This window comes from Drosophila hydei, unplaced genomic scaffold (genome assembly GCF_003285905.1).
Source record: "Drosophila hydei strain 15085-1641.00,03,60 unplaced genomic scaffold, DhydRS2 tig00000001-arrow-pilon, whole genome shotgun sequence".
Taxonomy (NCBI): domain Eukaryota; kingdom Metazoa; phylum Arthropoda; class Insecta; order Diptera; family Drosophilidae; genus Drosophila; species Drosophila hydei.
This window is the reverse complement of record NW_022045643.1, coordinates 7,018,719-7,032,649: the sequence shown is the minus strand read 5'-3', so window position 1 is coordinate 7,032,649 and position 13,931 is coordinate 7,018,719. Positions and strand designations below refer to the sequence as shown.

General features: G+C 42.3%; 3 protein-coding genes across 4 annotated transcripts; 2 read left to right on the top strand and 1 right to left on the bottom strand.

The window, feature by feature from the left end:
* The first annotated feature begins 58 nt into the window (after positions 1-58).
* Positions 59-1,153, top strand: LOC111605067 (histone chaperone asf1). The gene has a single exon (XM_023323398.2). The coding sequence runs from the start codon at positions 311-313 to the stop codon at positions 962-964; it is 654 nt and encodes a 217-aa protein (XP_023179166.2). The 5' UTR covers positions 59-310; the 3' UTR covers positions 965-1,153.
* Positions 1,154-1,509: 356 nt separating this feature from the next.
* On the top strand, positions 1,510-4,760 carry LOC111605101. Its single transcript, XM_023323443.2, has 4 exons — positions 1,510-1,734; positions 1,787-2,984; positions 3,108-3,773; positions 3,827-4,760. The coding sequence occupies exons 1-4, from the start codon at positions 1,652-1,654 to the stop codon at positions 4,655-4,657; spliced, it is 2,778 nt and encodes a 925-aa protein (XP_023179211.2). The 5' UTR covers positions 1,510-1,651; the 3' UTR covers positions 4,658-4,760.
* A 321-nt stretch (positions 4,761-5,081) lies between these two features.
* On the bottom strand, positions 5,082-13,500 carry LOC111605082 (mitogen-activated protein kinase kinase kinase 13-A). 2 transcript variants are annotated; one of them, XM_023323417.2, is made up of 8 exons: positions 13,345-13,500; positions 12,049-12,269; positions 8,777-9,268; positions 8,524-8,715; positions 7,809-8,462; positions 7,588-7,747; positions 6,594-7,531; positions 5,082-6,533 (listed from the first exon to the last, which is right to left on the bottom strand). In XM_023323417.2, the coding sequence occupies exons 2-8, from the start codon at positions 12,204-12,206 to the stop codon at positions 6,137-6,139; spliced, it is 2,991 nt and encodes a 996-aa protein (XP_023179185.1). In that variant the 5' UTR covers positions 12,207-12,269; positions 13,345-13,500; the 3' UTR covers positions 5,082-6,136. The 2 variants fall into 2 exon arrangements, with proteins under 2 accessions (XP_023179185.1, XP_023179186.1); XM_023323418.2 differs by lacking the exons at positions 12,049-12,269; positions 13,345-13,500 and adding an exon at positions 10,676-11,401.
* Between the last annotated feature and the right edge of the window lie 431 nt (positions 13,501-13,931).

Here is a 13,931-nt window from a genome sequence, read left to right as displayed (position 1 = left end):
CGAAAAGACTGAACGTGCATTGACAGCTGGAATTGGCGGGAAAGCCTTCTATCAGCTGCTGTCATTAGTCGTTCACTAAATTTATCTACTGCATTTTTTGCACCTTACCGCAAAATAAATCGAAATACATTGAATAAAATTAAAATTAATTAATTAGAATATACACGGCTACGCTGAAAAACAGTTCAATTTAATATTTTTGTATTTGTGTTACATTTTGTGAAATTTAAGCAGCGTACGCAAAAAAAAGCGCGCCCATTAGCTTCATCTTTGTCCACAGAAGTCTTTAGCCCCTGCGCGTACAGTCAGCATGGCTAAGGTGCACATCACGAATGTTGTGGTACTCGACAACCCGAGCAGTTTTTTTAATCCGTTTCAGTTCGAATTGACATTCGAATGCATCGAAGAGCTTAAAGAGGATCTCGAATGGAAAATGATTTACGTCGGATCCGCGGAATCTGAAGAGGATGACCAAGTGCTGGACACTATATACGTTGGCCCGGTGCCCGAGGGTCGTCACATTTTCGTCTTCCAGGCCGATCCGCCAGATGTTAGCAAAATCCCCGAACCTGATGCAGTTGGTGTCACAATTGTTCTATTGACCTGTTCATATCGTGGCCAGGAATTTGTGCGTGTAGGATATTATGTGAACAACGACTATGCCGATCAAGAAATGCGCGAGAATCCTCCACCGAAACCGCTTTTCGACAAACTCACACGCAATATCTTGGCCAGTAAGCCGAGAGTCACACGCTTCAAAATCAACTGGGACGACGGCCACACCAACAGCAATGGCAACGGGCAGGAGAATGGGCACGATGCACATATGATGCACGACGATGGGCCGTCTACATCGACCGCGCAACATGATGCGGCCATGGATGATAACAGCTTGGCCATGCCAATGGAAAATGGTGTTAAGGCGCTCAATGAGAACTCAAATTCACTTGCCATGGAATGTTGAGGCAGCGACCTCAGTCTGACTTCAGCAAACACACACATACGCATACAAATGCAATCACACACACAAATATAAATACACTCACAGTGGCGCAGACTTGTAAGCCCCCCGCCCAAACCACCCTCCTGGTCCCATTAATTAAGTACTGTAATTTAAATCTTATCGCTGTTAAATAAATTAAATATATCTTAATTTGCATACGTTGATTACATTGTCATTTGTTTCGATAGATGCTATCGATAATTGTAGAGATGGTTATCACATATTTAAACCAGTGCAAAAGATATAGTAATCGATTGCTGAAATATTTATTTGCCAACTGCAAAGAAAACGTTCTTATCGTAAATTAATCGAAAGTTCAGATCCATATCCGTTAACTTTGAATTACAAGAACTTTACGAAATGATTAGATTATATTGGTTTACTACTGAAAAACATTTTTTGAGCAATTCAGCCACCAAATAATTTAGTTGGGAGTTTAAATTATATTCTGGACATGTCGAGGCTAAATTTTTCAAAATCAAAAATTGAATTTATGTAAATTTGTGTTTAAACTCAAAATCGTCGGATATAAATTCATTAAAAAAATTCTAAAAAATTGATTTATCTGAATCTAAAACAATCTGTGGATTTTTTCGGAATATAAAACAAAACACGAAATTGAAATAAAATTCTTGAAATATTGCAAAGATGTCATATTTCAAAGATTGGAGAAATAGTCCCAGATGTCATGGGGAACATTTGCCGAAAAACAACAGTAGAATAGTTTCCAGGTTTATATCATATCATAATCTGAAAAACTCCTATAACTCATAATTTACTCAGTTGTAGTGAAAAATATTTGGTCCAAAATCTTGATAGTACATACCGTAAAGAGCAATCTCACGATCTATTTAAAGTAAAACGGAAACGCAATAACATAATGAGAATCCAGACTCGATCCGATATTGATTCATTTGATAAGAGTGTTAAACTGACCTGTCCGAATACGCTAACTGAGCAACCCTGTGATGGCTTGGATGAGGAGTTGCATGAGTACACCATTCACCAGGGATTCGCTACGTATCTCAAAGCATTCGCTTTGATTTATGTGCTGCCCGAAGAGGAGTGGACCGCCGATAATATTGATAAATTGCTAGTAAAGGGCGAGGAGTTATTCCAGTCCAACTCAGAGGCAGAAGTTGCAGAAGCGTTGCGAGTGGGGACGTCCTCCATCTATACCAAAGTAGAGCGGCATATCCAGCGCAGCTTCAAGCTGGATGGTCACAATTTTACACTCGAACTAAGGCCCAACTATATGGGCAATCCGAAAACGCCGGTGGATATGCGACCCCCGCACATTATGGCGCATCTTAAGGAAGTATTGTGCAGTTTCTTTCGAAACGCTCACTATTGCTTGCTCTTGCATGATGCAGGCTATCTCCTGATCTGGCGGCGAGGCAAATTGTATTTTGTGATGGACTTAAAGGGTCGTCGAGTCGATGATTCTGGCAGCATTAAGCCTGGAGTAACATTGCTAGTTTGCCTACAGACTCTAGATAATGTGGTCAATTTGGTGAGCAATTTAAGTGGCGGCAATCCAAACGGCGCATTCCACATCCGTGAGCTGGCTGTGGTGCGACTGGTGACACCGGATGGACGCACCTTTCTACGGAATACCAAACAATGTGCCCACGAATACCACGTGATCAACAATAGCTATGCCTATCTCAAAAGTAATTTGCATCTATCACTCAATCCGGAGGCGGCACTACACAATGGCAGCAGTGTCATTGTTGCCGTGACTGGCATATTGGCCGCCCAAATCGATCATCCCGCATCGTGGAATACGTACAGCTTTGACCGGCTGATCTGCTATGGCGTTGAGCTCTGCCGCAGTTGTTGGTGCGCAAATGTGAGGACTTCCCTGCCTATTGACTTGGACAAATTTCCTACACAGTTGCGCCTTGGACAATTTGTTGCGGAGATCAAGCTAATGGTGCAAGTTGATCGTGGATACTGGCGCCGGAGTCTGTCAATTAAGGTGGGTATGCTCTTTTCTTGTTCTATTTCCTAAGAGACTTGAAGTTTAGTCCTTCCTTTCTCCCATCAATTTATCTGACTCCGCTCTTTAATCTCAATTTGTAAATTTTAATTCGAAAATTAGGACAGCGAACTTAACGATAAGATACGCTGCGTCCTGAGGGACTGTGGCAACGCCTTGTTCCAGATCAACAATCAAATGTACGCGCTGTGGTGCAGGGACAACTTCTACTATATGCTTGATCCCTACAGGCATATTGTAGCTAGTCCGCAGTCAAATAGAGATAGTATGAAATTCGCAAAATGGGCCACGGTGCGAATGTTTCGGAGCTTATGCGGATTACTCAATGTATTCCGTCAGCTGCTTAAAGAGTCCAATCGCAATTCTACATTTTATATTCATGTTGTCCGCATCAAGAATATAGCTAAATGCCCGGAAGGATATGCGCTGAAGCCCACGGCAGAAGATGCGTATTGTGTGTTACAGCCAATGAATGAGTCTATAGCCTTTCCCGAAAAATTAACAGACTGCGCCCCCCAGCTCGCCGAGATTAGTGATTTTGAGCCGGATGTGAGAAGAACGACGGAGAAGTCATTCAATTCAAAAATTCAATTCAAAAAGCTTCCCACCAGCTCGGGCCGTCACGAACGAGTGCAAGGCGGCTTGGATGCAGTGGAGGTAGAAGTCATTAGGCCTCCTCGAATCGAGCAAGGCATAAACACTGAAAGTTGCGGCTTTGATAAGAAGGAAACCGCAGTCAATACGAAGTCAAAGCTTCAGCCACAAATAGTAAGTAAGAAATCATCTAAATCAGCAACATAATATCCTTTATCGCCTGGTAGCCACGTAAGCCTAAGGTAGCAATCCCAGCAGCTGCAACACCGCACAAGATGCCCAAAGCTCAGCCTATTAGTGTCAAACAACGAAAGGAAACTGACCTAGAGCAACTCGTGGCGTCCACCGTTAAGCATGCAGAGTCTAGTTCCAGGGGCAAAGGCTTCATAGCTCCCACGAAATCATCACTGGCCAAACGGGTGCTAGTCCAAGCGCCGCAGGAAACGCAGACTCTAACTGAGAAGTTTACGAAACTCGATGCCAAAATGTGTGCCAAATACCGTCCGATACAGCTGGCACCGCTTAAGCGGCCCAATTACAGTGAGTGCGAGGAGTCAAGAAAGTGTAAGGAAATTAAAAATGAGCAAGTTCCAATGAAATATGATTTCGCCAAACAAAATTGCGAAGTTGCTGTGAAGAAATCATCGATTTTGTATCCCGTTTATACCAAATATCCGTTTAATCTGACTGTCGCTGGTTCCGAGAGCGGCACCGTTGAGAGTCTGAACCGTTTGCTGGACTCCGCCTTTAAGGTAACGAATCGGGTCCTGGCCATAACGCCGTGGGGCAAGTATGTGGTATTCAAGCAGGCAACAAGCCAATTAGACGCGATAAGCTTGGCAACGTTTTATGTATTTGATGGCTGCACCTGCAACATCGATCGCTTCAGACACTTGGATCTGAGCCATGGAACTGCCGGCCTGTTGCCCTTTTCGAGCCAAGATGAAGTTGTGTGCTATATGATAGATTCACGGGAAACGCGTGCTATGAAAGCGTTACGCGTTCAACTCGATCAGTCTGCTGTCCAGAGTGAGGCGTTTCTAGTTCGTGGAACTTAGTATGGATGCAGGAGGATTACTTTTTATTTTGTCTTGGTTACATGTAAAAGAAACATTCCTTGTCAGCAGTCATATTCTGAATATTTAAATTTTAATACTTGCAAATAAAACGTAAAAGCTTTTAAAAAAAACTGACTGAAATGCAGTTCTTGGAGTCATCTTGGAGCTAGAGAGAAAAACCAAATTCTTTTACTTTTTCGGTTTTTTTTTTTGCTTTAATCAAGATTACAATCTAATTCGTATGAGTCGTTAAATTTAAACTTAATATGGAGTACATTTACATAATGTAGAGAATTTTATTTGTTTGCTTTTCCTTTTTGCATGCGGCGCTTCTTACGATAGCTAAACATCCAACTAGTGTGTAAATATATATATATATATATATATATATGTGTGTGTATATATATGGTGTGTATATATTATTGTTGAGTGTATATAGAAATATTTTAAATTTGTAATTCGTTTTTTAAGTATATATTTATAATGTGTTTCCTTTCCTTTTGCAGCGTGATGTGCGCTTTTCGAGTGGTTTCAAATTAACTAGAGCGAACAACTTATGGATTCTATAGCAAATGATTTGTTATTTCTGTTTTAGAAAAGCGCACATATTTCACATCATACATTATTAATATTATTTATATATTATTTTCTGGTTTTTTGTTTCTTTGTTTTCTTTTTTGTCGATTCTCTCAAATATTTGCTTTAAGGCACTGAAGCTTTGAATTTTGTGCATATCGAAAAAGTAAGTAGGATTGCCGGTATAGAGGTCCTTCAAATGACTCCTTTGAAGGGATTCCAATGCGAGCTACAAAATTATATTATGCGCTTCTTTAAAAACATTCTCATCGATCTCTGCAAATTTTCGTTATATAAAAAATATCCCTGACTATTTTGCGTTACATATATATGTATATTTGTTTTCCTATATATTGCCTGAGGCCAATTCTATAACCGTTTTTTTCTCTGTTTTGGTTTGTTTTTGTTATTTTTTTTTTCGTTTTTTTTTCTTTGTATTTTAGTTGGGAGCGTGTTGCAGTTAAGCTCTTAAAATTGAAAACTACTTAATGGCTAAACTAAATATACAATTACGGCATTTAGATATATATTACAAAGGCAGCTTACAGAATATAACGAAATCATAAAGTAAAGAGTGGAACCTAGGAAATTCAATCATATATAGAAAACATATAGATAAGTTTGCCCCTAACCCTTAAAAGCGAACACGGATATTGAGGTTGACGTTATAAAAGAAAGCGATCAACGCTCGAGGATCAACTAGTTTTAAATATCATATTAACTAAAGACACAATGCACACAGATATCGGACATAAAGATACATAAATATATACGTATGTATGTATAACATATGACATATATAATACCATACAGTTTTGAGGTTTTTTTTGAGTATATAAAGAGATAGTTGATTTCGGTTAATTGTTGTAGGAGCTTTTCTCACTTAGGCTATGCATAACTAGGTTAAACCATATTCACGGCGCCATCAGCCTCACATGTTGGTATAGATATAATATCGCTGCTGCGTATGGCGCCCATTGGTAACGCTGAAGTCGGCGCCGTTTTCGCTTTGGCCTCCGCCACGTCTTCCTCCTCTTCGCTGGAGTCACTTGAGTCTGGCTCGCTAGAGCTGTTATTGATGTTCTGTTGCTGTTGTTTCTTCAGTTTTAGATCGGCCGGCATATCTGTATTGCTTTCCAGCGTCGAGTGTTGGCTCGATGGCGAATGACTGTACTCGGAGGTGTTCTCCTCATCGGATACGATGACCACATTACGCTTGTGTATGGCAATCTTTTGAGACAGCGGCGCCTTGTAGCTACGTCTCGGTCGCATTCCACGTCCAATGGGCAAACGTCCAATGCTATAATGATTGAAAATAGGGAGTCAAGTATTCGCTTTACCACAACTGAAATGGACTTACCTTCTGCGGCGCAACGCGTAATTATAATCGGTGTCTTCACCCTCTTCATCCGACCAGCTGTCCTCGCCCAGAGGCTCCTGTGAGGACTCACCATTAGCATTGCTGTGGTTCGCTGCTACATTCTCTGGCTGTTGCTGCTGCTGTTGTTGTTTTGTTTGTCTTCTGCTCTGAGTGCTGCTGCAGCGACTCAGACAGGGACTACTATTTACGCCTACATCGCGCAGCTCCGGCGCCGTTGTCGTGTGCACGCTGCCACCGCTGCCGCCGTTGCCGTTCTCAGTGGAATTGGATTGTATGGACAGGCGGTTCTCGTTGATGAATTCAGTGACTTTACGGCCGAGCCGTTCTAGATTTTCATTGTCGCTGTAGCAGTCTGTAATGTCCAAGCGCTCGTTGCTGTTCATCACGTCGTCAATGAGCTGATCGGGGCTGGAGCATGCATCTTGATAGGTCAGCTCGCTGTTGCTCAGCGAGTTGCCATTGGAGGGACTGGCAGCATTCGCCGGTGAGCTGCTGGCGGCTGCTGGTATGCTGCCACCAAGAACCTTGGCTTGCGCCATGGCGGTGGCTAGCTGCTGGATACGTTGTAGTTGCAGCGGCAGCTGGCGATGATTGGGTGGCGGCTGGGGCACATCAGCTAGTTGCTCGACGCTGGGACTAATGTCCGTCTCACTGACATCCATGGCATCTGTTTGAGTTTGCCGCTCGACCAGTTGTACCTTGCGATTTTCCGGCTCGCTTTGATAGCGACGATCACGCGTCGGACTGTATTTGGGTGGCGCGGCAAAGGAACCAGAGCCATTGCGTCGATGACGCCAAGTCTTCTTGTTCTTGTTAGACATATTACCGCCGACAAGAATGCTGGTACCGACAGCGCAATAGGATTTTGGCTGGCAATTGCCATCCAGTTGCGCATAGAGTACACATTTCACGGGACTCTGAGGGATAGAACAGATTAATGCCAAGCATAAAATAATAATATATAAAGTCTTACCTCTGGCGTGGTCTCGGGATCAGGCGTTGAGGATTGCTGTTGTGGAATTGGTTGTGCTGGTGGCGCATTCAGTCGTCGTCGGTAATGTTGCATTTTCCTGAGAGTGTTGCCAAAACGTCTAGTGGGCTTGTAGCCAGAGCCGGGCAACTTACGTTCCCGCCTACAAAATAGTATAAATATTGATTAGAGATTCGGATTGGGTTCGTAAGTCTAGTACTTACTCGGCAATTTCTTTCTCTTTCTCCTGCAGCTGTGTCATGCACTCGCTTAGCTCGAAGAACAGCTGATTTGTCTTCTGCAGCTTGTCCTCGTAGACCATGCGTATGTCCTGCGCATGGCGCCATTCGGCGGTGCGTCGCTTGATCAAGTCCTGCTCATACTTGTGTATGCTAGTGCCGTTCTGAGTGATCTCCTTGAGATGGCTACGCACCTCCTCCTTCCAAGACTTTTGCGTTTCAAAATATTGCTTTTCAGTTTTGCGCAACAGCTCCGGACCGGCGATCTCCAGATGGCTGAGTATTTGCCGGAACGACGGGCGGTTGCGCGGCTTGCTTTTCCAGCAAAGCTTGACCAGCAGCTTGAAGCCCTCGGGACAGGTGCTGGGCACTAGCAGCTTGAGTGAATTATTGCCCACGCCCCAAATAATGGCCGATGAGTCGACATCCTTGTACGGTATTTCACAGGTGAGCATTTCCCAGAGCACAACACCATACGACCAAATGTCAACCTTCTCCGAGCAGGGCTCGTTTCGAATAACCTCCGGCGCCATCCAGGCGACAGTGCCTGCAAAGCTCATCTTGGTGCTAATCTCGTTCCACTCGCGACTGGTGCCAAAGTCGCTGATCTTCACCACTTCATTTGTACTAATCAGTATGCTGCAAGGATTAGAGAGATTTAGATGGTTTCAAGAGATTTCCTTTACTTCTTTCAACTCACTTGGGACTCTTTAGATCTCTATGTATGATCTTATGTGAGTGCAAATATTGCATTCCCAATGCAATTTGTTTGGACCAAGAGACCAAACGGGACGGCAACATGACCTGCTCCTCCTTCAATATGTTCTGCAGCGGGCCATACGGACAATACTCCATGATGATGCAAAAAACAGGGGACTGCGTAGAAACGCCTCTGTAGGAGCAAAATATACGTTTATCAGATAATGAATTATCAATGATTTTCTGCTACTCACTTGAATTTGATAATGTTCTCATGATCCAGCTTGCGCAAGTGCTTGATGTCCGTTTCCTTCAATTCCTTCACCTTCTTGACAGCCACAATTTCATTCTTTAGCTTGCCGCTAAAGACAGCGCCCTGTGCCCCACTGCCCAACCAGTCCAGATCCGTAATGGACTCGAAGGGTATTTCCCAGTTTTCGCTGCGCTGGTTCTTCACTTCGATGACGCCCGCCTTGCCAATGAAGGACAACACGGGCTTCATACAGCCCAGTAAGCCATACATCCAGCTAATCGGCTTATCCGGATGACCAAACGCACTGGCCAATCCACCACCTCCCACATGTGGTGGCCAGCGTTGCTGGCACGTGTTCTCAGCACTGCTGTCCGTAATCTCTGCATAGTTGTTGTGAAGCTGCGGTGCAGAGGAATCGATGTCTGCTGACTTGAAAGGCAGATCTGTGGCGGCAAGTCCTAAGTGTCCGAACTCATCCTGCAGGCAGACCACACTAATAATGAAAACGGAGAAGAGAACGATTGTTAAAAAGGATATCGTGTTATAAAAGAATTTTTTAATAATGTATAAAAGAGAGTTAGACAAACCAATAGCTAATAATATTATTATAACCTATAATATGATAATACTCTTAAAAGTTCTAGAAGCATTATTCAAATGAAATGAAATAGGCTTTCAGAATGTTTAGCAATGAAAGCAAATCTCTATAAGAAAGGTTAAATATAAACCAATTTACAATCGAAGCTTTATCGACGAAATAATCGTATATCGATAAAAAGGGAAAGTATATTTATTTAAGTAAGCTTCAATACGCAATTAGACCAATGCAGTTTATCGCGATAAATCAAGTTCACACTAGTTAATCAAAATATTTCAATATTCTTATATTTATACTTCTAATGACAGTGATAAAGATAATGAGTGTTTATGTATATAATTCATATATGTACAAAAAGAAAAGAATAATCACCCCTCTGCTAGTTCCTCGAAATTTGTTTTGGAGCAACATTTATAAGCACCTACACGCACACACACACGCATACTTCCATGCATATACATATGTTTCCTGCCGAGCTTGTGCTCGGAAATTTGTTTTTTTTTTGTTTTTTTGTTTTTTTGCAACCGATAAGATAAACAAAGTCCCCATTCAGAAAGTGTGAGTAAAAGAGAAAGGAGCATTAAATAGAAAGAGCACGCGTAATATACCCAACAGTCGCTGCCGCAGAATTTTTTATTCAGGTGAAAAACATTTATCACAACAATAACAATCAACCCGGGGTAAAAAGTGTGATGGGGCTGCCAAGCTGAAGCGACGTGCGCGAACACGCAAAATCACCTGTTGCTCGTCTCACACTCGCACTAACACACCCTCGCATATAGATTGGACACTTACACAGGCGCAAATCATCTACAGTGCATGTGCAGATTTTGTTCCCAGCGTATGTATGTATAGACATCCCGCTCGCACCTCTGACGCCTGTGGGAGCAATGCGTTCTTTCGTTCACATGTCAAACCCGCCGACGCCGTCGTCTCTAGCACCAAAACTAATGTCAAAAACCTTTTAATTACTTATGAAATTTTGAACGCATTTATAAATCGCTGCAGTGGCACGTTTTGACCTCTTCTTGTTGATGTCGCTGGTGACGCGCAGTTCATAGAACGCGGAAACCTGGCTAGTTTGGACTTATTTTGTTTCTGCAGAGCACAGCAAGTGCAACGAATAACGGTAATTTGGTGGCATGAGTCAACATTGTGGGCCTCCCACATTTTGTGGTGTTGGCAAAAAAAACCAATGGATGTATGTTAGGCAAACAGACGTCACTAATCACAATGTCTATCGATATATATAAGTGAAATGCGATCGCTAATAGTTATCCCTTTTGTCAAGCCTTTGTTTACCTTTTCTCCTTTGTAATTATTTTATCCGGAGGGTCTGTACGTCCGAAAATTGGAATGTAATAAACCATTGTGATGTTTTTTATTCGCTTCTTTCGCGCTTATTTTCACGGTTAATTGTGTTTGTTTTTGCAATTAGTTTTGTTGCCTTTGGTTAGTGTTGTTGTTCACAAAACTCATTCATTAATTTGACATCGCGGGGCTGCATTAATGCAAATTTTTACACTCGCTCTTTTAGCGGTTGCCGCCAGACGTTTTTTACGCACTGTATAAACCCGAGTGACAATAATAACAACACCAACAACAAGTTTTGATTAAAAACGTTCGTTCGTTCGCTTCGTGCCAAGCACGGACAGCCACCAAAAACCAAAGCACAAAACAACAACAAATACGGTTTTTAACGTTTTTGTCGTCTGAAAAAAAAATGACGTCAAGGTAAGTGTTAAATAGTGTTGGTGTTATTGTTGTTGTTTTTGTTATAGTTGCTGCAGGTGTAGCGTTAATTACAAGAATGGGCTGCGTAACACTTTCGTTTTGTTTGTTTGTAACAGTTAATTTCATGAATTTTTGCACAAAACGTACAAAATCTGCGACAGCGCTCTACACACGCGCACACACACACACACACAAGTCAGCAACTGATTTGGCGATAAGCAAAGCTATTGTTATTTCTGTCTGCACACAGATACACGGGCACGAAGTGCAGAGACGTTAAGGCAGGCTCACAGTTTGATTGACACGCTGTCTTGCTACGACAACCATCTGAAACGATTGATTTTCGCGTACTAAATTGCAAGCGTGAGCGGTGGAGCATAGCCACCAAACGAGCCGCTCGCATCACACATTATCAGCACAGCTTTGTGCTCTCATTCTCTCACTCTCTTCTTTACACCGTCCATTGTTATCAAGTGTTGTTGTTGTTAGAGTGACCAACTTTGAGAAGTGCTTGCATTGGGCAGCATGCGGCGGAGCTTTGAAACCAGTTTTCGACGCAGGTGTGTGAGCGTGCATGTGTGCGTGCGTGTGTGTGCTGCTGCTGCTGGGAGGCAGAGTACGTATGTATATATATGTGTTTGTGTATCTATGTGTGCGTATGTATGTAGAGCAAGTAACAAGGAAGCTTCTAATCGGCCCGTTTGGGCTTTTGGGTATTTGTTTTTGTTTATCATTTCGCAACAAATTATGCACGTGTTTTATTTATAAAAATAGAATACGCGTATGCAGGTATATTTTTGTTGTGAACTAGTATATTTGAATTAAAGTAGCTTAATTGATAAGTGTAAATTCTAGCAATATATCTCTTGCGAACATGACCTTGACCAATAACAGTTTTGGCCAATTAAAAAAAGGGAAATTTAACATGTTCGATATCTTACCTTCTGCGCAAATTATCGGTTTGATCCAATGATAGATTTGGACTGCTTCCGTGATGTCTACGCCTGCTGTAATGCAGTTGTTGTTGTTGCTGTTGCTGGTGCTGCCTGGAGGCCAAATCATCACGACTTTTGCTTAAACTGTCGCTAAATGGCTGCATTGTCCGTTAGTTTTTGTTTTAAATTACACTTCTTAGCGCCCTACGACATGCTGGTTAGGTAGGCTGTGAATGATAACGGAACACAATGACATTTGTAAGCATTTTTATCAATGAACCAAGGGCTAATCGATAATGTAACTGGACGACGTCAAACGCCCACTCGCAGGATGCGCGAATATATACACATGTGTATGTACATCTGTATGTATGTGTGTGTGCATTTGTTGTATGCCAGGGGGAGATTCGGACACGTTCAGTAGCATTGGCGTCAGCCCCCTCGACGTTACGCTTAGCAGTTAAACCAAAAAGCGAAAAGCGCAAAACGGCAAAAAAAAATTACAACAGACGTTGGCGACGACGTCGACGACCGACCCACGCAAACGTCAACGTTTGCTGAGCGTAAGACAGAGAGAGCGAGATAGAGAGCACGCGAAAGGCCGCGAGCCGAGAGGGCGAGAGTGAAGCTTAAAGCTACCGCGGAAGCGCGTGATAAAACATAAGAAGAAGACGCAGCGGCAGCCTATCAAACAAAATTTCAAGTGCACCACACACAAACACACTTGTCACATACTTAGACACACATATACAATGCATATAACATAAAAAAAATAATTTAACAGCTATGCACATTTCCCTTTCAAATGCACTTCTGCTGTTTTTGTATGCCTTTAAATGGCAAATTGCACAAAAGAACAAACACACACGCGGGCGCACGTATATGAATACATGTGTACATGTATTGAGCTATGTATATTTGCGTTTCCACTTCTTTTTCGCCTTTTGCTTCTTGCTTTTAATTTTTTTTGGTTTTTTTTTTTTGGTGCCGTGCTTTTAACTTGGCTAGAACATAACAACAATAAGCAACTACAACGAAATTTTGCCAAACACACACGAACGCAACAAAACGCACACACACACACATATATATATACATGCACATACACATTCGCACGGCCTCTCACAGTCAATTGGAAACCTTACAGCGCAGCTTATACTTTTGTGCTGCTGCTGCTTCTTCTTCGTACGTTGCTTCGGTTAAAGAAAATCAATAAATTTTTATTTGCACTTTCCACTGCAGTTTTGCACAATTTTTGACTACATTTTTCATTTGCATATGATATAATATGCCTTCACTTACATTTTATTGGTTATTTTGTCACTAGTTTTAATAAATGTAAGTAAAAATTTTACAAATACAAAGACTGGTGGCCTTTGGTTGCGCTTTAGATAACGTTCCGACCAACCAACCGTCCGCACCAAAGGTAGATACAAATCAACTAACACACAAAAAAAAACTGGCGCACGCTCAGCCTGCCTGGCCGAGAGCAAGCAGAAATTGGTATGTACCAACAGCCACAAGCTGCTTGGAGCGGGCCAATTTCCTCCCTCAAAACCAGTTTGGAGCGCAGGTTGAACTGCGCATGTGCCTAACTGTGCTTGTATGTGTGTGTGTACATGAGAGAGAGAGAATGAGAGAGCGCGCGCAACTGAGAAATTGAGAGCCATGCCATGGCCAGCGAGCGTCGGCGAAGGCAGCAACCACTAACATTTCCAAGCCTCGCTTGTTGTTGTTGCTTTATGCTCACATTTTTGAAGCCCGTGCGATCAAGTTGCACTGTTAAAGCTCTGTTAATAGCAGTTATAAAAGCTTGTGCTATACTGTTAATTTAAAATGTTTGCTTTATGAATCCTTGTTAACGTGTATTGTTCTAGTATTTATTAACT